The sequence below is a fragment of the Pleurodeles waltl genome, chromosome 6 (assembly GCF_031143425.1).
Source record: "Pleurodeles waltl isolate 20211129_DDA chromosome 6, aPleWal1.hap1.20221129, whole genome shotgun sequence".
NCBI classification, from domain to species: Eukaryota; Metazoa; Chordata; class Amphibia; order Caudata; family Salamandridae; genus Pleurodeles; species Pleurodeles waltl.
Window position 1 is genome coordinate 999,463,109 of NC_090445.1, and position 24,372 is coordinate 999,487,480.

Genomic DNA, 24,372 nt, shown 5'->3' on the forward strand with positions numbered 1-24,372 from the left:
TAATTATTAGGCAACTTCCTTTCCTTTGGCAAAATGGGTCAAAAGAAGGACTTGACAGGCTCAGAAAAGTCAAAAATAGTGAGATATCTTGCAGAGGGATGCAGCACTCTTAAAATTGCAAAGCTTCTGAAGCGTGATCATCGAACAATCAAGCGTTTCATTCAAAATAGTCAACAGGGTCGCAAGAAGCGTGTGGAAAAACCAAGGCGCAAAATAACTGCCCATGAACTGAGAAAAGTCAAGCGTGCAGCTGCCACGATGCCACTTGCCACCAGTTTGGCCATATTTCAGAGCTGCAACATCACTGGAGTGCCCAAAAGCACAAGGTGTGCAATACTCAGAGACATGGCCAAGGTAAGAAAGGCTGAAAGACGACCACCACTGAACAAGACACACAAGCTGAAACGTCAAGACTGGGCCAAGAAATATCTCAAGACTGATTTTTCTAAGGTTTATGGACTGATGAAATGAGAAGTGAGTCTTGATGGGCCAGATGGATGGGCCCATGGCTGGATTGGTAAAGGGCAGAGAGCTCCAGTCTGACTCAGACGCCAGCAAGGTGGAGGTGGAGTACTGGTTTGGGCTGGTATCATCAAAGATGAGCTTGTGGGGCCTTTTCGGGTTGAGGATGGAGTCAAGCTCAACTCCCAGTCCTACTGCCAGTTCCTGGAAGACACCTTCTTCAAGCAGTGGTACAGGAAGAAGTCTGCATCCTTCAAGAAAAACATGATTTTCATGCAGGACAATGCTCCATCACACGCGTCCAAGTACTCCACAGCGTGGCTGGCAAGAAAGGGTATAAAAGAAGGAAATCTAATGACATGGCCTCCTTGTTCACCTGATCTGAACCCCATTGAGAACCTGTGGTCCATCATCAAATGTGAGATGTACAAGGAGGGAAAACAGTACACCTCTCTGAACAGTGTCTGGGAGGCTGTGGTTGCTGCTGCACGCAATGTTGATGGTGAACAGATCAAAACACTGACAGAATCCATGGATGGCAGGCTTTTGAGTGTCCTTGCAAAGAAAGGTGGCTATATTGGTCACTGATTTGTTTTTGTTTTGTTTTTGAATGTCAGAAATGTATATTTGTGAATGTTGAGATGTTATATTGGTTTCACTGGTAATAATAAATAATTGAAATGGGTATATATTTGTTTTTTGTTAAGTTGCCTAATAATTATGCACACCTGATATAGGGTGTTGATGTCATTAGACCACACCCCTTCTCATTACAGAGATGCACATCACCTAATATGCTGAATTGGTAGTAGGCTTTCGAGCCTATACAGCTTGGAGTAAGACAACATGCATAAAGAGGATGATGTGGTCAAAATACTCATTTGCCTAATAATTCTGCACTCCCTGTATATGGCATGATACACAAAGTTTGCTTCATGCCAGAGGACACAATAATAGGTGAGATAGCAGCCCTTATACGATTTGCAACACAATCATGGTATTTATGCTACCATAGGAACCAAATCCATATGACCCTGTTTTCTTTACAGCCCCGGTATCGGAACGAGAAAGACCAGGTACTAAGCATGAGTAATGAGGGGGGTGGGAGAGTCAGAAAAAGTTTTTCACCAAGTGGACGTGCTTCTTTCATTTCATGGAAGTTTAGAGGGATATATGCCAGGGCTTCCCATTGCCCCTTATCTTACTTGGCTACTAACTTCCTGGCTACTCATGGATGTATTCAGGAACACGCAAAGTCAAGTAGTTGTTAGCATCCATGTACAGATGGCCAACTTTTCTATCACACTATCCCACCTGAAATTACTGGGAGGTGGGACTCTGGACACTGATGATGTCTTGCAATCACCCATCTGGTAAAAAGGTGTATGACCCAGAGATGTAAGTTGTGGCCAAATCACACAGCATAGGCTTTATCAGGATCAGATACCAGGATCTGATATTTAAGTTCTTAATACTCTTCCTACGTAGCAGGAGCTGCTGTATGGCTGAGGAAATGGAGCATTTCCAGCAAGTGGTGGCGTAAAAAACCCTACTTCGATACTTAAAAGTAGATCTGTGATGCGACCACACTCAGTGGATGAATGTAGGTGATTGGGCTTGACCATGTGCACATTTGGACTTGTCTCGTAAAATGTGTGCATATCATGGACAACATACTGCCAAAATTTCAATACATTATGACCAAAGAGTTTAGACATAGGCACATCTTTTCTCCCCCACTACCTTATATACTGTGTGCATGCTGATTTAAGGAAATGACAAGAAACTTAACGTAAAAAACTCATACTTTATAGAAGAGGGCAGCTTTATTTTTTGAACAGTCAATTGCATGCAAAATTAAAATCTTAATCTTTAGTATAGAGCTCTGCCAAGATCACAATAAGAAATTAAATTGAAGTATTTACGCAGCTGCAAAGTATTCAATTTCATAAACCGTACCTGACAACTGTAATCTGTATCGAGACCGTCCCAAAGGCTCATAAACTGAGCTTTCATCATGGCTGTAGCTTCATGGTCACTGCTTGACCGACTTCGGAGAAACGAATCTAAGTGAATGAAAAAAGTTGGAAAAACATGAACACACTTAATAAGACTGCCAAGGCCATTTGCACCCCTCTCTCCCAAGAGTCTGATGTCAAAAGCACTCAAGCATTTGCAAAGTCAATAGGTCTCATAAATAAATAAAATAAAGAGAACCTAATGGCGAGGCTGTGGAATCATTTGTAGGCATGTGCATTCATTCAACACTTATGTACGCACTTACTTACAAAGGGCAATGTTTTGTCTATTTATTTCAAGATCAGAGATGGATCATTAAATTCTATAAAAAATTTAAAAAAATAGTGTAAAGGCGTTTTAAAATGGAGCTCAAACCACTTAAATTTTATTTTTTACAAAACAATGGATGGCCTGGCTCCAGCAACGGGTGAGGAGTGAAGCAACAAAGTGGGTGAAGAGAAGCAGTAAGTATTAGACAACATGGGTGAAAGAGACCAACATGGAGAGCAGGGTGGCAGAAGTACAAGTTTGAGAGAGCAACACACGTGAGAAGAATAAAAGCATACAAGTAGAAACTAAAATGCATCTCTCACCAAGTTAGTATTCAGTGTGGCAAGCATAAAACAGGCACTCACTGTTTTAATAAACAAGCATTTTCAATGCAATAGTTCTTTTGTTTGCTTGAGTTAGAGCTATTTGCGTTGTAAATTCAAAATGAAAATGTTGCCATTTAGCATCCTAATTTAAATCCCCTGTGTTATTCCAATAGAATACTAGTTTCACCACTACACCATCACAGTTGCTGGCTGGCTAACACAATTCCCAAAACAAGACAGCCACGGAGGTGTAACAAGAGAAATAAACTAGAAGGGTCACCCAAACATATCAAGAGTGCTCCAACAGTCATAGTGCAATAAGGATGTTAAGTTGGCCTGAATCATGGTCATAATTACAATTAGGAGAGATTAATAACATATACAATCATCCGATAAACCCAATAAAAACCTTTTGCATTAGACTGTAATGCTCAGAACAGCCCCTGGAGGACACCACAATGAAAATAGCATTTCTAAGAAACAGTCATGTTTCCATATAGTTAGCCCTTAAAGGACTTAACAGCAAGAAAATAGAATGTCACAAATTAATGTAGTGCAACCATATATTTAGCCCCTAGAGGGGATAGTGTCTTATACATTTTCAGGCATAGCAGGTCTACTATAATACTAAGGCCCTTAGAACACAAACTACTCCAAGCTGAAAAACAAACGTTCCAGTCATAAAAGAGCTTAAAACGGGACTGAATGGTGTGAGGGGTTATTATTTTGGTGTCCCCACTAACCTAGTGTGGGGACCTAGAGATGACCTAAGCAGGTTTTGGTGGTGGTCCCATTGTCCTAGGATCACCACAGGCTGACTTATGGGTAAAACATTTTTGAAAAAGAATGCTTGCAAAGCATTATGAGGCAACTTTCCTCAAGTGCAGTGAATATTGTAGTACTGGCTCTCCTGCTGTGCAGGGAGAGACACCTTGCAGATTTCTGTGTTTTTTTCAGTAAAGCATTTATCATTAATAAGTGTTCTTGGGAAAAGCTATGGAGCGTGAAGGAGAGAGCCAAAAGAAATGACCCTGATTAGATAACAGTGATGTGACCAGCACTCCAATACAGACAATGGAGTTTGCACTGTTCGCGCTGTGAGGTCCATGGCCGACCTGGAGCACGAACCAGAGAGACAAAAGAAAAAAAAATGTTCACCCATGCTAAAGTATATCGACAATCGTGCAGTTATCCATGCAACAGGGTCAGTCTGCAAGGCGGTAACAAAACACCCCAAGGTGGGACAAATGTAAAGCAATTAGCAATGACATCAAGGGATTTTTGAAAGGTAAGTCCACGAACAAGTGAAAGTGATGGGTGTGACATGGGCGTGGTTAAAAGTCCACAATACTTACAACAGGTCAAAGTGCTTGGGCGCCGGACCTAAAAATTTACAGCTTTGTATGTGATGTGGCTGTCAAATTGCAGGGGACCATAATGCATGATCTTAATTTCCTCCAGGATAAGTCTACTGAAGCCTTACTGCCCCAAATCACATCATGGATTCAGTTTATTTTTCATGTGAAGATTATCACTTATACATTTCCTGATATTTTCACATACATCTGCCAGTGCATAGTAGGTCCCAAACAGATAAATAGTGTGTGTGTGTATGTATATAAATATATACTTTATATATAATATATACTATATGTATTATGTTACAATATATATAAATGTATTATGTTATATAATATATATATATATAGCTTGATTAACAAAGCTAAAAAATGAAAAATAAAATATCACCCCTGACAAAGCACCTGCTACAGCATGGTCACCGTTCAAAAAGTGAAAAAACAAGGGCCAACATTGGCCCAATAATTCCAGCAAAAACATTATCTAAAACTTCTAGTCTTGTGATGTAACTACATGATATGATCAAGGCTGCAAATCCGTACTCGAAAAATGCCACTCTAAAGCAATATTAAAGGGAAAACAGCCTTGAACACCCAAGGGGGTGGGGGGGGCGAGGGGGCAGGGGTGTGTGTGTGCCTGTGCATATTGATATATATACACACACACAAATATATGTTTGTGTATTGTGTGTGTATATTATATATATATATATATATATATATATATATATATATATAAATTGAAAATGTCACTTACCCAGTGTACATCTGTTCGTGGCATTAGTCGCTGCAGATTCACATGTTTGGCACAGTCCGCTGCCTGGTGTTGGGCTCGGAGTATTACAAGTTGTTTTTCTTCGAAGAAGTCTTTTTGGTCACGGGACCGAAGGACTCCTCCCTCCTCGGCTCCATTGCGCATGGGCGTCGACTCCATCTTAGATTGTTTTCCCCGCAGAGGGTGAGGATGGAGTTGTTTGGTATAAATAGTGCCCATGCAATGGAGTGAATATGTATGTACGTTAAGAGTTTTTAATAATTATTTACAAATGTTCAGATGTTTAAGATTTATGATCTACTTCTAAACGGCTACAGGCTTCCCGGGGAGGTGGGAGGGTACATGTGAATCTGCAGCGACTAATGCCACGAACAGATGTACACTGGGTAAGTGACATTTTCAGTTCGATGGCATATGTTGCTGCAGATACACATGTTTGGCATAGACTATAAAGCAGTTACCTCCCCAAAAAGCGGTGGTTTAGCCTGTAGGAGTTGAAGTAGTTTGGAATAATGTTCTTAGTACAGCTTGGCCCACTGTAGCTTGTTGTGCATTTAGTACGTCTACACAGTAGTGTTTAGTAAACGTATGAGGCGTAGACCAGGTTGCAGCCTTACATATTTCGCTCATAGGAATGTTTCCTAGAAAGGCCATTGTAGCACCTTTCTTTCTGGTTGAGTGTGCCTTTGGTGTAATAGGCAATTCTCTTTTGGCTTTAAGATAGCATGTTTGAATGCATCTGACTATCCATCTAGCAATGCCTTGTTTAGAGATTGGATTTCCTATGTGTGGTTTTTGAAAAGCTATGAACAGTTGTTTTGTTTTCCTGATTAGCTTTGTTCTGTCAATGTAATACATTAGTGCTCTTTTGATGTCTAATGTATGTAGTGCCCTTTCAGCCACAGAATTTGGTTGTGGGAAGAACACTGGCAATTCTACTGTTTGATTTAAATGGAATGGTGAGATTACTTTTGGCAGAAATTTTGGATTTGTTCTTAGAACTATTTTATTGTTGTGTATTTGAATAAATGGTTCTTGTATGGTAAATGCCTGTATTTCACTTACTCTTCTGAGGGATGTGATTGCAATGAGAAATGCGACCTTCCAGGTTAGATATTGCATTTCACAGGAATGCATGGGTTCGAAAGGTGGACCCATGAGTCTTGTTAAGACGATGTTAAGATTCCATGAAGGAACTGGTGGTGTTCTTGGTGGTATAATTCTTTTTAGCCCTTCCATGAATGCTTTAATAACTGGTATTCTAAATAGAGACGATGAATGAGTAGTTTGTAGGTAAGCAGATATTGCTGCGAGGTGTATTTTTATAGATGAAAAAGCGAGATTTGCTTTTTGCAAATGTAGTAAGTATCCTACTATGTCTTTAGTAGAGGCATGTAATGGTTGTATTTGATTGGAATGGCAGTAGTAAACAAATCTTTTCCACTTAGATGCATAGCAGTGTCTAGTGGAAGGTTTTCTAGCTTGTTTTATGACCTCCATGCATTCTTGTGTGAGGTCTAAGTGTCCGAATTCTAGGATTTCAGGAGCCAAATTGCCAGATTCAATGATGCTGGGTTTGGATGCCTGATCTGTTGTTTGTGTTGTGTTAACAGATCTGGCCTGTTGGGTAGTTTGACATGCGGTACTAGTGAAAGGTCTAGTAGAGTTGTATACCAAGGTTGTCTTGCCCATGTGGGTGCTATCAGTATGAGTTTGAGTTGGTTTTGACTCAACTTGTTTACTAGATATGGAAGGAGAGGGAGAGGGGGAAAAGCGTACGCAAATATCCCTGACCAACTCATCCATAGAGCATTGCCTTGTGATTCGCGGTGTGGGTACCTGGATGCGAAGTTTTGGCATTTTGAGTTTTCTTTTGTTGCGAACAAATCTATCTGGGGTGTTCCCCAAATTTGAAAGTACTTGTTCAGAACTTGGGGGTGAATTTCCCATTCGTGGACTTGTTGGTGGTCTCGCGAAAGGTTGTCTGCTAGTTGGTTTTGTATTCCTGGAATAAATTGTGCTATTAGGCGAATGTTGTTGTGAATCGCCCACTGCCAAATTTTTTGTGTTAGGAGGCACAATTGTGTTGAGTGTGTTCCTCCTTGTTTGTTTAAATAATACATTGTTGTCATGTTGTCTGTTTTGACAAGAATGTATTTGTGTGTTATTATGGGTTGGAAGGCTCTTAACGCTAGAAATACTGCTAACAGTTCTAGGTAATTGATATGAAATTTTGTTTCGTGTATATCCCATTGTCCTTGAATGCTGTGGTGATTGAGGTGTGCTCCCCACCCTGTCATGGAAGCATCTGTTGTTATAACGTATTGAGGCACTGGGTCCTGAAATGTCCGCCCTTTGTTTACATTTTTGCTGTTCCACCATAGAAGCGAGAGGTATGTTTGGCGGTCTACCAACACCAGATTTTGAAGTTGACCCTGTGCCTGTGACCATTGTGATGCTAGACACTGTTGTAAGGGTCGCATGTGTAGTCTTGCGTTTGGGACAATGGCTATGCATGATGACATCATGCCTAGAAGTTTTAGCACAAATTTTGCTTGTATCTTTTGGTTTGGAAACATAGCACTTATTACCTTGTGGAATGCCTGCACTCTTTGTGGACTTGGAGTGGCAATTCCTTTTGATGTGTTGATGGTTGCTCCTAGATATTGTTGTGTTTGACACGGTTCTAGGTGTGATTTTGTATAGTTGATGGAAAACCCCAGTTTGTGAAGGGTTTGTATGACAAATGTGGTGTTGTTTGCGCATTTTTTTACTGTGTTGGTCTTGATTAGCCAATCGTCTAGGTAAGGGAACACATGTATCTGTTGTCTCCTGATGTGTGCTGCTACTACTGCTAGACATTTTGTGAACACTCTTGGTGCAGTTGTTATTCCGAATGGCAACACCTTGAATTGGTAATGTATTCCTTTGAATACGAACCGTAGGTACTTTCTGTGAGAAGGGTGTATTGGTATATGAAAGTACGCATCCTTTAGGTCTAATGTGGTCATGTAATCTTGCTGTTTGAGCAGTGGAATGATGTCTTGTAGTGTGACCATGTGAAAATGGTCCGATATGATGTAGGTATTTAGTGTCCTGAGATCTAATATTGGTCTTAATGTTTTGTCTTTTTTTGGAATGAGAAAGTACAGGGAGTAAACTCCTGTGTTTTTTTGTTGTACTGGTACTAACTCTATTGCATCCTTTTGCAGTAGTGCTTGAACTTCTAGTCCTAAAAGTTCTAAATGTTGTGGTGACATTTTGCGTGTTTTGGGGGGGATGTTTGGTGGGAAGTTGTGGAATTCTATGCAATAGCCATTTTGGATTATTGCTAATACCCAATTGTCTGTTGTAATCTGTTGCCAAGATTGGTAGAATTGGCTTAGTCTTCCCCCCACTGGTGTTGAGTGAAGGGGTTGCGTGACTTGAAAGTCACTGTTTAGGTGGAGGTGTTTTTGGAGTCTGGAATCTTCCCCTACTCCTTGGGAATTGACCCCCCCGATATCCCCTGAAACCTCCCCTTTGGAAGGAACCCTGATATGGTGTGGTTCTTGTTTGTTGGCTGGTGGTGTCTGTGGGTTGGCCACGAAACCCCCCTCTAAATGGAGTTTTTCTGAAAGAGCCTCTGCTCTGCGGGGAGTAGAGTGCGCCCATGGCCTTGGCCGTGTCTGTGTCCTTTTTAAGTTTTTCAATGGCTGTATCCACTTCAGAGCCAAAAAGTTGTTTCTCGTTGAAGGGCATATTAAGGACAGCCTGCTGGATTTCAGGTTTGAAGCCTGAAGTGCGTAGCCAAGCGTGTCTCCTTATGGTGACAGCAGTGTTGACTGTTCTTGCTGCAGTATCGGCTGCGTCTAGTGAAGAGCGGATTTGATTGTTTGAGATCGTTTGTCCCTCTTCCACTATTTGCTGCGCCCTTTTTTGGTATTCCTGGGGAAGATGGTCTACGAGAAGTTGCATCTCGTCCCAGTGTGCGCGGTCATATCTGGCCAGCAGCGCTTGTGAATTTGCGATGCGCCACTGGTTGGCTGCCTGTGATGCTACTCTTTTCCCTGCCGCATCAAATTTTCGGCTTTCTTTGTCCGGAGGTGGGGCGTCGCCAGATGTATGTGAATTTGCTCTCTTGCGAGCTGCCCCTACTACCACGGAGTCAGGTGGTAACTGCGAAGTAATAAACACTGGGTCTGTGGGTGGTGGTTTGTATTTCTTATCCACCCTTGGGGTGATGGCTCTTGATTTTACGGGCTCTTCAAAAATTTGTTTTGCGTGCCGTAACATCCCTGGTAGCATTGGGAGACATTGATATTGGCTGTGTGTAGCCGAGAGGGTGTTAAATAAAAAATCATCCTCTATAGGATCGGAATGCAGTTGGACATTGTGGAATTCTGCTGCCCTAGCCACCAGTTGCGAGTATGAGGTACTGTCCTCTGGCGGTGACGGCTTTGTGGGGTATGACTCGGGATCATTGTCCGGCACTGGGGTGTCATACAGGTCCCAAGCGTCTTGATCCTGATCGTCATGACTTATGGTAGTTTGCGCTGGTGAGTGCATTTGTGGCGGTGTTTGTGCCGGCGATGCCTGTGGTGGAGAGGGCGGAGGCGTGACTTTTTTAACCACTTTGGCTTGTGGTTGTGCGTCATCCTTTGGAAGTCCGATCCTTCTTTTCCTCATGATTGGGGGAAGGGTTGATATCTTCCCTGTGTCTTGCTGGATGTACAGTCTCTTTTGTGTGTAGTCCGATTCTACACTTTGGAGCTCTTGTCCAAATCTGTGCATTTGGCCACTTATTCCTTGTTCCTCTGAGTAGGATGAAGGTGTGGTATTTTTCGGCGCCGAGAGAGAATCTTTTTTCGGTTTCGGCACCGACAGAATTTTTGTTCCTTTCGGCATGGATTCTCTGTGCCGATGTTTTTCGGTGCCGGTATCTTGTTTTTGTCTCTCGGAGCCGCTTTCTCGGCTCCGAGGTTGCTCCATGGCGGTCCCTCGACCGGAGTCGGGTGTCTTCGCTATGGGCGTGCCCTTTTTCGGCGCCTTCGACGGGTCGCCTGTTTTATGGGTCGAGCCATGGCCTGTTGGCAGTGGCGTCCCCTGGGCTTTCGGTTTGTCGATGGATTTACTTTTCGACGTCTTACTCACAGTTTGTTGCTGTTGTTCGACGTCGGAGTCTCCGGATTCTGATTCCGGAACCGAGAATGTTTCCTCTTCCTCGTCGAAACGTTGTTTTGTTGACGCCTGGCTCTTCGGTCCCGGAGTGTTTTTCTGGACCGGAAGGCTCAACAGGCTTCACAGGTATCCTCCTTGTGCTCGGGGGACAAGCACAAGTTACAGACCAAGTGCTGATCTGTATAAGGATACTTACTGTGACATTTTGGGCAGAAACGAAACGGGGTCCGTTCCATCGGCTTCGATGTCGCACGCGGTCGGGCCGACCAGGCCCCGATGGGGGATCGAAACTACCCCAAAGTCTTCCGATGATCGGTGTCGATGTACCTAACTATTCCGATACCGAACGGAACAATACCGACGCTTTCTTCCGAGATTCTGACTAACTTTCCGAACCGAAACACGGAGCGAAAAGGAATACGTCCGAACCCGACAGCGGAAAAAAACAATCTAAGATGGAGTCGACGCCCATGTGCAATGGAGCCGAGGAGGGAGGAGTCCTTCGGTCCCGTGACCAAAAAGACTTCTTCGAAGAAAAACAACTTGTAATACTCCGAGCCCAACACCAGGCAGCGGACTGTGCCAAACATGTGTATCTGCAGCAACATATGCCATCGAACATTTATATACACACACATATATACACATACATATATATATATATACATACATATATGGAAAATGTCACTTACCCAGTGTACATCTGTTCGTGGCATGAGACGCTGCAGATTCACATGCTTTGCACATCCCGCCATCTAGTGTTGGGCTCGGAGTGTTACAAGTTGTTTTTCTTCGAAGAAGTCTTTTCGAGTCACGAGATCGAGGGACTCCTCCCCTTTCGGCTCCATTGCGCATGGGCGTCGACTCCATCTTAGATTGTTTTCCCCGCAGAGGGTGAGGTAGGAGTTGTGTATTAGAGTAATATTGCCCATGCAATGGAGTAAATATGTATGTACATAATGTGGTTTAAAGTGATATATTTACAAATTTACAAATGTTCAAGGTCAACTTCGAAACGGCTACAGGCTCCTGTGGAGGCGGGTGGGCGCATGTGAATCTGCAGCGTCTCATGCCACGAACAGATGTACACTGGGTAAGTGACATTTTCCGTTCAAAGGCAGGTGTAGCTGCAGATACACATGCTTTGCATAGACTAGTAAGCAGTTATCTCCCCAAAAGCGGTGGCTCAGTCTGTAGGAGTTGAAGTTGTTTGAAATAAAGTTCGTAGTACTGCTTGTTCTTCTGTGGCTTGTTGTGTTAACACATCCACGCAGTAATGTTTGGTGAATGTATGAGGCGTAGACCATGTGGCTGCTTTACAGATTTCAGTCATTGGAATGTTTCCTAGAAAGGCCATAGTAGCACCTTTCTCCCTAGTTGAATGTGCCTTTGGTGTTATAGGCAGTTCTCTTTTTGCTTTGAGATAACAGGTTTGAATACATTTAACTATCCATCTGGCAATGCCTTGTTTGGATATCGGATTCCCTGTATGAGGTTTTTGAAAAGCAACGAACAGTTGTTTTGTTTTCCGTATTTGTTTTGTTCTATCAATGTGGTACATTAAAGCTCTCTTGATGTCTAATGTATGTAGTGCTCTTTCAGCTATCTGGTTCTGGAAAGAACACTGGTAGTTCTACTGTTTGATTTAAGTGAAACAGTGATATGACTTTTGGTAAGAACTTTGGGTTAGTTCGTAAAACTACTTTATGCTTGTGTATCTGAATAAAGGGTTCTTGTATGGTAAATGCCTGTATTTCACTTACTCTTCTTAGAGATGTGATGGCAATGAGAAACGCTACTTTCCATGTTAAATATTGTATCTCACATGAGTGCATGGGTTCAAAAGGTGGACCCATGAGTCGTGTTAAGACAATGTTAAGGTTCCACGAAGGAACTGGTGGCGTTCTTGGTGGAATAACTCTTTAGGCCCTCCATAAATGCTTTTATGACTGGGATCCTAAATAATGAAGTTGAGTGCGTAATTTGCAGATAAGCTGAAATAGCGGTAAGATGTATTTTAAATAGATGAAAAAACTAGCTTTGACTTTTGTGAATGCAGTAAGTAGCTTACGATGTCTTTAGCAGAAGCGTGTAATGGCTGAATTTGATTATTATGGCAATAATAAACAAATCTTTTCCACTTATTTGCATAGCAATGTCTTGTGATTGGTTTCCTTGCTTGTTTTATGACCTCCATACATTCCTGTGTAAGGTCTAGATGTCCGAATTCTAAGATTTCAGGAGCCAAATTGCTAGATTCAGCGATGCTGGATTTGGGTGTCTGATCTGTTTGTGTTGAGTTGAGTTAACAGATCTGTTCTGTTTGGTAGTTTGACATGAGGCACTACTGAGAGGTCTAGTAGTGTTGTGTACCAAGGTTGTCTTGCCCAGGTTGGTGCTATTAGTATGAGTTTGAGTTTGTTTTGACTCAATTTGTTTACTAGATACGGAAGGAGTGGGAGAGGGGGAAAAGCGTATGCAAATATCCCTGACCAGCTCATCCATAACGCATTGCCCTGAGATTGATCTTGTGGGTACCTGGATGTGAAGTTTTGGCATTTTGCGTTTTCTTTTGTTGCAAATAGGTCTATTTGTGGTGTTCCCCATCTTTGGAAGTAAGTGTTTAGTATTTGGGGGTGAATCTCCCATTCGTGGATCTGTTGGTGATCCCGAGAGAGATTGTCTGCTAACTGATTCTGAATCCCTGGAATAAACTGCTATTAGGCAAATGTGGTTGTGAATCGCCCAATGCCATATTCTCTGTGCCAGGAGACACAACTGTGTCGAGTGTGTTCCTCCCTGTTTGTTCAGATAATACATCGTTGTCATGTTGTCTGTTTTGACAAGAATGTGTTTGTGGCTTATTATGGGTTGAAATGCCTTTAACGCTAGAAATACTGCCAATAGTTCTAAGTGATTTATGTAAAACTGTCTCTGTTGAGTGCCCCATTGTCCTTGGATTCTGTGTTGATTGAGGTGTGCTCCCCACCCTATCATGGAGGCATCCGTTATTACGTATTGAGGCACTGGGTCTTGGAAAGGCCGCCCTTGGTTTAAATTTATATTGTTCCACCATTGAAGCAAGGTGTATGTTTGGCGTCTATCAACACTAGATCTAGAAGTTGACCCTGTGCCTGTGACCATTGTGATGCTAGGCACTGTTGTAAGGCATGTGCAACCTTGCGTTTGGGACAATGGCTATGCATGAGGACATCATGCCTAGTAGTTTCATCACCATCTTGACTTGTATCTTTTGTTTTAGATACATGGCCTGTATTACATTGTGAAATGCCTGTAACCTTTGTGGACTTGGAGTGGCAATCCCTTTTGCTGTGTTGATTGTCGCCCCTAAGTATTGCTGTTTTTGACACGGCTGAAGGTGTGACTTTGTGTAGTTGAGTGAGAAACCTAGTTTGTGGAGGGTTTCTATGACATACTTTGTGTGTTGTGAACACCGTTCTTGCGTGTTGGTTTTGATTAACCAATCGTCTAGGTACGGGAACACATGTATTTGCTGCCTCCTGATATGTGCAGCCACTACTGCCAGGCATTTTGTAAAAACTCTTGGTGCAGTTGTTATTCCGAATGGCAACACTTTGAATTGGTAATGTACCCCTTGGAATACAAACCTTAAGTACTTTCTGTGTGAAGGATGTATCGGTATATGGAAGTATGCATCCTTTAGGTCTAGTGTTGTCATGTAGTCTTATTGTTTGAGCAATGGGATTACGTCCTGTAATGTTACCATGTGAAAGTGATCTGATTTGATGTAGGTATTTAATGTTCTGAGATCTAATATAGGTCTTACGTGAGTGTTGTCTTTTTTGGGTATGAGAAAGTACAGCGAGTAAACCCCTGTTCCTTTCTGATGAATTGGTACCAGTTCTATGGCATATTTTTGTAACAACGCTTGGACCTCTATTTCTAGAAGATCCATGTGTGGTTTTGACATATTGTGTGTTTTCGGTGGGACATTTGGAGGGAATTTGAGAAATTCTATGCAATAACCATGCTGGATAATTGCTAGGACCCAAGTGTCTGTTGTTATTTCCTCCCAATGTTTGTAGAACTTGGTTAGTCTCCCCCCCCACAGGTGTTATGTGTTGGGGATTTGTGACTTCGAAGTCACTGCTTGTTTTGGGACTTTGGAACTTCCCTCTACTCTTTTGGAATTGGCCCCCTCTATATTGTCCTCGAAAACTTCCCCGCTGATATTGGCTTTGATAAGTGGGCCTTGTTTGTGAGGTCGTGGGTTCTCTGCTTTGTCCTCGAAACCCCCCTCTAAACTGTGTTTTACGAAATGTGCCTCTGCTCTGTGGGGAGTAGAGTGCGCCCATGGCTTTGGCCGTATCAGTGTCCTTTTTAAGTTTTTCGATAGCAGTGTCCACCTCCTGCCCAAACAACTGCTGTCCGTTAAATGGTATATTCAGCACAGCTTGTTGTATTTCCGGCTTGAATCCTGATGTACGCAGCCATGCGTGTCTCCTTATGGTTACTGCTGTATTTACTGTCCTAGCAGCTGTATCTGCTGCATCCATTGCCGAGCGTATCTGATTGTTCGAGATACTCTGTCCTTCCTCCACCACCTGTTGTGCCCTTTTTTGGAACTCTTTGGGTAAGTGTTCAATGAAATGTTGCATTGCGTCCCAATGAGCCCATCATATCTCGCCAGCAACGCCTGTGAATTGGCAATATGCCATTGGGTGGCTGCTTGTGCTGCAACCCTTTTCTCCGAAGCGTCGAACTTGCGACTCTCCTTGTCTGGAGGTGGTGCGTCTCCTGAGGTGTGAGAGTTCGCTCTCTTGCGAGCTGCCCCTACTACCACAGATTCTGGTGTTAATTGCTGCGTGATGTATACCGGGTCTGTTGGCGGTGGCCTGTATTTCTTCTCCACCCTTGGAGTTATGGCCCTGCCCTTTAGAGGCTCCTGAAACACCTGTTTGGAGTGTTTTATCATTCCAGGTAGCATCGGGAGACTTTGGTATTGGCTATGTGTGGAGGATAGCGTGTTAAACAAAAAGTCATCCTCAATAGGCTCTGCATGCAGGGTGACATTATGAAACGCCGCTGCTCTTGACGCCACCTGTGTGTAGGCTGTACTGTCCTCAGGTGGCGACGGTCTCGCTGGATAACAGTCTGGGCTGTTATCTGATACTGGCGCATCATAAAGATCCCATGCGTCGGGATCATCCTGACTCATTCCAGTATGAGTTGGGGACTGCATCAGTGGTGGAGTGGCTACCGGTGATGTGTGAGTTGAGCGTGGTGGAGATGGTGGCGGTGTTACTTGTCTTGCCACCTTTGCCTGTGGCTGCTTGTCTTTTTCTTGAAAGGCAAGTCTTCTTTTCATCCTAATTGGGGGAAGAGTACTTGTAAGGAAATGCCTCCTTGGCATGGTTACCCCCGGACTTTTTGCCTTTGCTGATGCCATGTTTTGATTTGAAAGTGTGCTGAGGCCTGCTAACCAGGCCCCAGCAGCAGTGTTCTTTCCCTAACCTGTACTTTTGTTTACACAATTGGCACTCCCTGGCATCCAGGTAAGTCCCTTGTAACTGGTACCCCAGGTACCAAGGGCCCTGATGCCAGGGAAGGTCTCTAAAAGCTGCAGCATGTCTTATGCCACCCTGGGGACCCCTCACTCAGCACAGACACACTGCTTGCCAGCTTGTGTGTGCTGGTGAGGACAAAACGAGTAAGTCGACATGGCACTCCCCTCAGGGTGGCATGCCAACCTCACACTGCCTATGCAGTATAGATAAGTCACCCCTCTAGCAGGCCTTACAGCCCTAAGGCAGGGTGCACTATACCATAGGTGAGGGCACTAGTGCATGAGCACTGTGCCCCTACAGTGTCTAAGCCAAACCTTAGACATTGTAAGTGTAGGGTAGCCATAAGAGTATATGGTCTGGGAGTCTGTCAAACACGAACTCCACAGCACCATAATGGCTACACTGAAAACTGGGAAGTTTGGTATCAAACTTCTCAGCACAATAAATGCACACTGATGCCAGTGTACATTTTATTGTAACATACTCCCCAGAGGGCACCATAGAGGTGCCCCCTGAAACCTTAACCAACTACCCGTGTAGGCTGACTGATTTTAGCAGCCTGCCACACTCGAGACCTGTTGCTGGCCACATGGGGAGAGTCCCTTTGTCACTCTTGTGGCTAGTAACAAAGCCTGCACTGGGTGGAGATGCTGATCACCTCCCCCTTGCAGGAGCTGTAACACCTGGCGGTGAGCCTCAAAGGCTCACCCCCTTTGTTACAGCACCACAGGGCATTCCAGCTAGTGGAGTTGCCCACCCCCTCCGGCCACGGCCCCACTTTTGGCGGCAAGGTCGGAGAAGATAATGAGAAAAACAAGGAGGAGTCACTGGCCAGTCAGGACAGCCCCTAAGGCAACCTGAGCTGAAGTGACTCTGACTTTTAGGAATCCTCCATCTTGCAGATAAAGGATCCCCCCAATAGGGATAGGAATGTGACCCCCTCCCCTTGGGAGGAGGCACAAAGAGGGTGTAGCCACCCTCAGGGCTAGTAGCCATTGGCTACTGCCCTCCCTGACCTAAACACACCCCTAAATTCTGTATTTAGGGGCTCCCCAGAACCTAGGAACTCAGATTCCTTCAACCTAAGAAGAAGAGGACTGCTGAGCTGAAAAACCCTGCAGAGAAGACGGAGACACCAACTGCTTTGGCCCCAGCTCTACCGGCCTGTCTCCCTCCCTTCTAAAGACACTGCTCCAGCAACGCTTTCCCCAGGACCAGCGACCTCTGAAATCCTCAGAGGACTGCCCTGCTCTAGAAGGACCAAGAAACTCCAGAGAACAGCGGCCCTGTTCACCGAAGACTGCAACTTTGTTTCCAAAGAAGCAACTTCAAGACAACTGCGTTTCCTGCCAGAAGCGTGAGACTTGCAACTCTGCACCGAAGCCCCCGGCTTGACTTGTGGAGAAACAACACTTCAGGGAGGACTCTCCGGCGACTACGAAACCGTGAGTAGCCAGAGTTCCCCCCCCCCTAAGCCCCCACAGCGACGCCTGCAGAGGGAATCCCGAGGCTCCCCCTGACCGCGACTGCCTGACTCCCAGATCCCGACGCCTGGAAAAGACTCTGCACCCGCAGCCCCCAGGACCTGAAAGATCGGAACTCCAGTGCAGGAGTGACCCCCAGGAGGCCCTCTCCCTTGCCCATGTGGTGGCTACCCCGAGGAGCCCCCCCCCCCTTTGCCTGCATCGCTGAAGAGACCCCTTGGACTCCCATTGATTTACATTGGAAACCCGACGTGTGTTTGCACACTGCACCCGGCCGCCCCGTGCTGCTGAGGGTGTACTTTCTGTGCTAACTTGTGTCCCCCCCGGTGCCCTACAAAACCCCCCTGGTCTGCCCTCCGAAGACGCGGGTACTTACCTGCTGGCAGACTGGAACCGGGGCACCCCCTTCTCCATTGAAGCCTATGCGTTTTGGGCACCACTTTGAACTCTGCACCAGACCGGCCCTGAACTGCTGGTGTAGTAACTTTGGGGTTGCTCTGAACCCCCAACGGTGGGCTACCTTGGACCCAAACTTGAACCCCGTATGTGGTTTACTTACCTACAAAAACTAACAAATACTTACCTCCCCCAGGAACTGTTGAAAATTGCACTGTGTCTAGTTTTAAAATAGCTATATGTGATTTATTTGAAAAGTATATATGCTATTGTGATTATTCAAAGTTCCTAAAGTACTTACCTGCAATACCTTTCATTTGAGAAATTACATGTAAAATTTGAACCTGTGGTTCTTAAAATAAACTAAGAAAAGATATTTTTCTATACAAAAACCTATTGGCCTGGAATTGTCTCGGAGTGTGTGTTCCTCATTTATTGCTTGTGTGTGTACAACAAATGCTTAACACTACTCCTTTGATAAGCCTACTGCTCGACCACACTACCACAAAATAGAACATTAGTATTATCTCTTTTTGCCACTATCTTACCTCTAAGGGGAACCCTTGGACTCTGTGCATACTATTCCTTACTTTGAAATAGTGCATACAGAGCCAATTTCCTACAGTACTTATCTTCCCTGTGTCCTTTTGGATGTGGAGCCTTCCCTGGGTGTAGTCTGGCTCCATTGACTCTAGTTCTTGTCCGAACTTGTCCTTGCATTTGTGAGGACAGTCCCTGTTCCTCTGTGTAGGAACCTGATTTCGGTTCCGAGGCCGGATGTTTCGGAATCAAAACTTTTTCGGCAGTCTTTTTCGGCTCCGACGACACTTTTTTTTTTCGGCGTCCCGGGTTTCTCAGTGCCGACTCGTTTCGGTGCCGCCCTCTCGGTGGCGAACTTGCTCGGACCCGCTGTCTCAGGGTCGAGTTTGCTGTGTGCCGGTATCTCGACCGGAGTCAGATGTCTTCGACACATGCGTGACCTTTTTCGGTGCCGATGATCGGTCACCTATTTTTCGGGTTAAGCCATGGCCTGCTGGCGGTGGCGTCCCCTGGGCTTTTGCGGACTTCTCGTGAGTTTTATGTGTCGACATCTTACTCACGGTTTTAGGCGTCTGTTCGGGATCGACCTCGTCCGAGTCAGACTCCTCGATGGAGAAAGTTTCTTCTTCCTCCTCCAAATGTCTTTGTCCTGTTGGCGTCGACGCCATCTGCAGTCTTCTCGCTCTTCGGTCTCTTAATGTCTTCCTCGACCGAAACGCTCGACAGGCTTCACAAGTATCTTCTTTGTGTTCTGGAGACAAACACAAGTTACAGATCAGGTGCTGATCTGTATAAGGATACTTGTTGTGACATTTGGGGCAAAAGCAGAATGGGGTCCGTTCCATTAGCCTTGAAGAGACACGTGGTCGGGCCGACCAGGCCCCGAAGGGGGAATCGAAAAACCCCGAAGGGCCACCGGAGCTCTTCAAAAGTCGGTGTCGATCTGTTGTAACTAACCCGATACCGAACGCAGACAATACCGTTGAATTTTCCGAGATTCTAACTATCTTTCCGAACCGAAACGCGGAGCGAAAAGGAACACGTCCGAACCCGATGGCGGAAAGAAAACAATCTAAGATGGAGTCGACGCCCATGCGCAATGGAGCCGAAAGGGGAGGAGTCCCTCGATCTAGTGACTCGAAAAGACTTCTTCGAAGAAAAACAACTTGTAACACTCCGAGCCCAACACTAGATGGCGGGATGTGCAAAGCATGTGTATCTGCAGCTACACATGCCATCGAACATACACATACTATATATATATATATATATATATATATATATATATATATATATATAAATAAAAAATGTCACTAGCCCAGTGTACATCTGTTCGTGGCACATTCCGCTGCAGATTCAAATGCTGTGCATTATACTCTGCCATCTAGTGTTGAGCTTCGAGTGTTACTAGTTTTTTTTCTTCGAAGAAACGTTTGAGTCACAGGATCCTCTTCGGTTCCATTGCGCATGGGCATCAACTCCATGTTAGATTGTTTTCCCGCAGAGGGTAAGGTAGGAGCGATAGAGAATATAGGTGATAAAGAAAAGAGATGTGCATGCTAATGCAAATCTCTCTCCGATGCGTTATAAGCCTTCCATGAAAGCTTTAATAACACGAACTCTAAATAAGGAGCTATGCTGTATATTTTGTAAATATGCTGAAATTGCAGTAAGATGTATTTTTATGGAAGAGAATGCTAAATTTGATTTCTGTAAATGAAATAAATAGCATACAATATCTTGAATTAATGCTGTAAGAGGGTCAATGTGTTTAGATTGACAGTAATATACAAATCTTTTCCATTTGTTAGCATAGCACTGTCTAGTAGTGGGTTTTCTTGCTTGTTTAATAACTTCCATGCATTCGGATGGCAGATGTAAATATCCAAACTCTATGACCTCAGGAGCCAAATCGCCAGATTGAGTATGTTGGGATTTGGGTACCTGATTTGTCCTTTGTTTTGTGTCAACAGGTCTGGCCTGTTTGAGAGTTTGCCTGTGGTGAAGATGGTGGTTGCGGTGGGTCCTTAGCTGGAATCAGAGTCACTGCGGCCTAAATTGCACGGCTGTTGGAGGATCGGAGGTGACTGGGAGAGGCTCGTGCTGCCTGCCCACTTGGCTCAGAGGCAGCGGCCAGGAGCGGAGCGGCAGGATTGGGCGTCTGGAGGGCAGGACTGGACAGATCAGAGGCCCCAGAAAGGGGGCCCCCAGTGCGAGGAGAAAGGCTGCGGTAGATAGACCCCAACAACTGGTTGGGGCTGACCGGGGGTGGCGTGGCGTGAATTGGAACAAAGAGTTAAGTCCCTGAAGCGGGCATGGGACAACCAAGATGAGGAGTTGGAGGAACACGGGGCGAGATGCTCACTCAGACAAGACAGCAGACCTCAACTATCAGCTGGAAGACCTCGAGAATAGATCAAGGCAGTGCAACATACGCATTAAAGGTGTTCCGCTCCTGGCCGAAGCGGGGAGATTATTCCACCATGTGGCTCTGGTCTTGGTGGAACAGGACATTATTCTAGACTGCACTCGTAGGGCGGGTCAGCCAGCTCGCTCCCTGGGGCAACCACAGGACATTCAAACATGCCTGCACTACTACTTGCAAAAAGAAGCCATCATGGCTGCAGTGAGGGATAAAAACTTCACTGACTTTGAGGGCAACAAAGTATGGCTCTATCAGGACCTCTCTCCGATTACCTAGAGAGACAAAGAAATCTTCGGCCTCTCGCCGGCCTCCTGTGTGAAAAAGGGATCAAATATAAGCGGGGGCACCCTTTCCGCATCACCTTTGGGTGGAACAATGAAACACAGCCTGTGCACCATGGAGGAGGCAAGCTTGTTCTTGGACAGGGAGGCATTGGGTCCGGATGAGTCTCCTGCATCCGCATGGAGATCCTGGACCCAAACGGCACAACGGGGGCCCATCCGCCAGGGGCAGAGGAAGAAAATCCGTAAACCAACAGCCCAAGAGAGAAGTCGTGAGCGGTCAGCATTACGTCAACAACTACAACAGAGGGAAAGTGCCTCTGACTCAGACAATGACTGAGGGGTGAGTCAACAGACAGCAATCCCTCCTCTTGGACTGATCACGGGGAGGGGGGCCTTTGTATTTTGGGAGGGGGGGAATGCAGAGGAGGGGCTCACATGCTGGCACCCCAGCAGCAGCCAACATCAGTCTACGACACAGACCCCAACACTACATTACTCATGCAGGTTCCCAGCCTGGGAGCCATAAGCTTAAATTGCTGTTTGGTTGAATTTGTGTTTTCCTCACACATAGCTTACACAGGTACCTATACACGCAGCAGACCTCGGATGGGCCGGCCAGTCACTAATATTCCTCAATAAGGCGAATCGGTCCAAACTGCATGTCTATGGTTAAGGTCCTAAGCTTAAATGTCCAGGGGTTGAATGCCCAGGTTAAACGCCTGGCGCTCCTATCCTTTCTAAGAGAATCAAGATACAATATCTGGCTCATCCAAGAGGCGCACCTGCTTAGTTGACTGAAAGCGATTGCGCTCAAAATGGTTTGATCAGCAGTACTTCACCTCAGGCTTAATAAAATGGCCGGGGTGGCGATCCTTTTGGCTGCGCACTTCTCAGGGCAAGTGGGCTAGACTCAGTTTGAAATCACGGGCAGGGCACTCTCCTTGCACACTGCCACACAAGGATATACATTCACACTAGCAGACATTTATGCCCTTAACTCCCATCAGAAAGCATTCTTAAAGGCTGTAGGGCAAATACTGAACACACCGGACAGGGATATTATGAATGGAGGTGACTTTAATCTGGTCCCTCATGCAACAATGGACAGGTCTAGGCGGGCACACAGTCCTCTACATTTCGTCAATGGCAGGCAGGGGAGGGTCTGGTGGATGTCTGGTAACAACGCCACCCACTTGACAAGACCTACACATTCTTTTCGGCAGTCCACCAGACCTACATCCGGACTGATTATTTTCTCCTCTCCCATCATCTGAGAACTAGCACTACACCTGCAGACATCGGAGTGGCAGCCCTGTTGGACCACTCGCCCATCTCCATCGTTTGTCGCTTGCCCAGTCCACTTGCACAACAACACTCCTGGCACCTAAACCATACACTCATGCAGCCGGAATGACGATTTCGGAAATAACTTCAGCTATCACAGAGTTTTTAGAGATTAACGATAACTCAGATGCCCCAGTGGCCCTACTATGGGACACAATGAAGGCAGTGACCCGATGTAGCTTTATTGCAAGAGCAGCCCGCCTGAACAGGGATAGGAAAGAAAAGAGGGCTCGATTGGAGACTGAGGTCAGGGACTTGGAGGAGGAACACAAGCGCACAGGCGCCTGTAGAGTCAGGGGCAAGCTAACAACTGCACGCAAACAGCTCAAAGCCCTGGACATAGGCAAAGCGATTAAAGCAGAAATTCTATGCAGGAGACAACAAAGCAGGGTGCTTATTAGCACACCGGCTTCACACTCAAACTCTTCGGCAGCGAATAGTGGAGGTAGAGGACTTCCAGGGCAATCAGGTAGTTCAAGATAAACACATAGCACAAGCATTTGAGCACTTTTACACCACACTATACACGTCCGAGCACTTAGACCTCAGTCAAGCAGAATTCTATCTGAATCAGCTGCCACTGAACTGCCTTTCCGATCTCGATTCAGCAGCTCTAGAGAAAGATATTGGCATTGAGGAGGTGCTGCGGGCCATACAAAAGCTCGTCTCAGATAAAGCACCGGGTTCAGATGGACATACAGCAGACTTTAACAAAATGTTTGCCTCAGCATTAGCTCCCGTCTTAACTAGACTCTACAACTCTTTTAGAGTAAACGGCACGCTCACAGAATCCATGCTACAAGCTACTATTATAGTTATTCCCAAACCCGGCAAGGACCCTGCCTTGTGTTCATCTTACCGGCCTACCTCACTATTAAATGTAGAGGCCAAGATCTATACGGGAATCCTGGCTGCCCGGCCCACATATGCAGCACCTGGTTGACCCAGAACAGGCAAGGTTTATACCAGAACGGAACTGCAGTGACAACACTAAATGCCTCTGTCATTTAACCGACAAGGCCCAAGGCTCCCATACTCCCATGGCACTTCTCTCGGTTGACAGAGTTCACTGTCCATACCTACAACTGGTCCTCACTAAAATGGGCCTTGGGTCGAGATTTTGCTGATGGGTGTGGGCCAGTGACAAGCAACCGAGTGGTCCGTGTGAATGGCACACTCTCTCTCCACACTCCCCCCCCCCCCCCCCCCCCCTTTGCTATCAATAGAGGGTTGCCCGCTGTCACTGCTACTATTTGCTCTCTATATGGAGCTTTCACAGAGCCAGTGCAGCTTAACAATAGCATTAAGGGCCTGAGGATGGGAGGCAGAGAGCACAAGCTTGTGCTTTATTCTGATGGCGTGATGCTCGTGCTGATGGCCCTCCTGCCTCCCTACCTCCACTAATGGGAAGAATTGGAGCGGTCTGAGGGAGCCTCTGGATTTAAAATTAACAATGCAAAATCCAACATTGTTACCATTACTCTACCCAAAGTGGACCAGGCCCCCCCACTGGAGCATTGCCTCCCCTTTACATAGGCGCCTCAGGGAGTCAAGATGTCACTGCTCCTGAAGCTGCTTTACGTTACACAGACCCTGCCGCTGCAGCCTCCTTCACCCTCCATCCTTGCTAAAATGCAACGGCTCAATGATTTTATCTGTGGTGGCAAAAAGGCGCAGATTGTGGGGAAGTATGCCTATCTGGCGCCAGGGGAGGGTGGACTGGGCATTCCATGCTTAAAGAAATACTATCAGGCTGCTCAACTGCTGTATATGGTAAAGTGGGCCAGACCCCGCACGGAGAATTATTGTTGCTTCATCAACCAAGCAGTGGCAGACATCAACATATGGAAAGTACTTTGGATACTTAAACCTCATAGGCCACCTGGTGTTTACATTTCTCCTGTCCTGCGACCCACTATGAGAGTCTGGGACACAGTCCAGACCAGTCATAACATATCCTCTCACAACTCGCCCATGACC

At 45.5% G+C, this 24,372-nt stretch overlaps 1 protein-coding gene across 6 annotated transcripts in view; it reads right to left on the minus strand.

Moving 5' to 3' along the window:
• ATAD1 (ATPase family AAA domain containing 1) overlaps positions 1-24,372 on the minus strand; it is a 221,841-nt gene that overhangs the window by 149,752 nt on the left and 47,717 nt on the right. For all 6 annotated transcript variants that reach the window (XM_069239895.1, XM_069239891.1, XM_069239894.1 and 3 more), the window contains exon 6: positions 2,422-2,528. In XM_069239895.1, the coding sequence (XP_069095996.1) occupies positions 2,422-2,528 (107 nt within the window). The remainder of the gene's footprint in view (positions 1-2,421; positions 2,529-24,372) is intronic.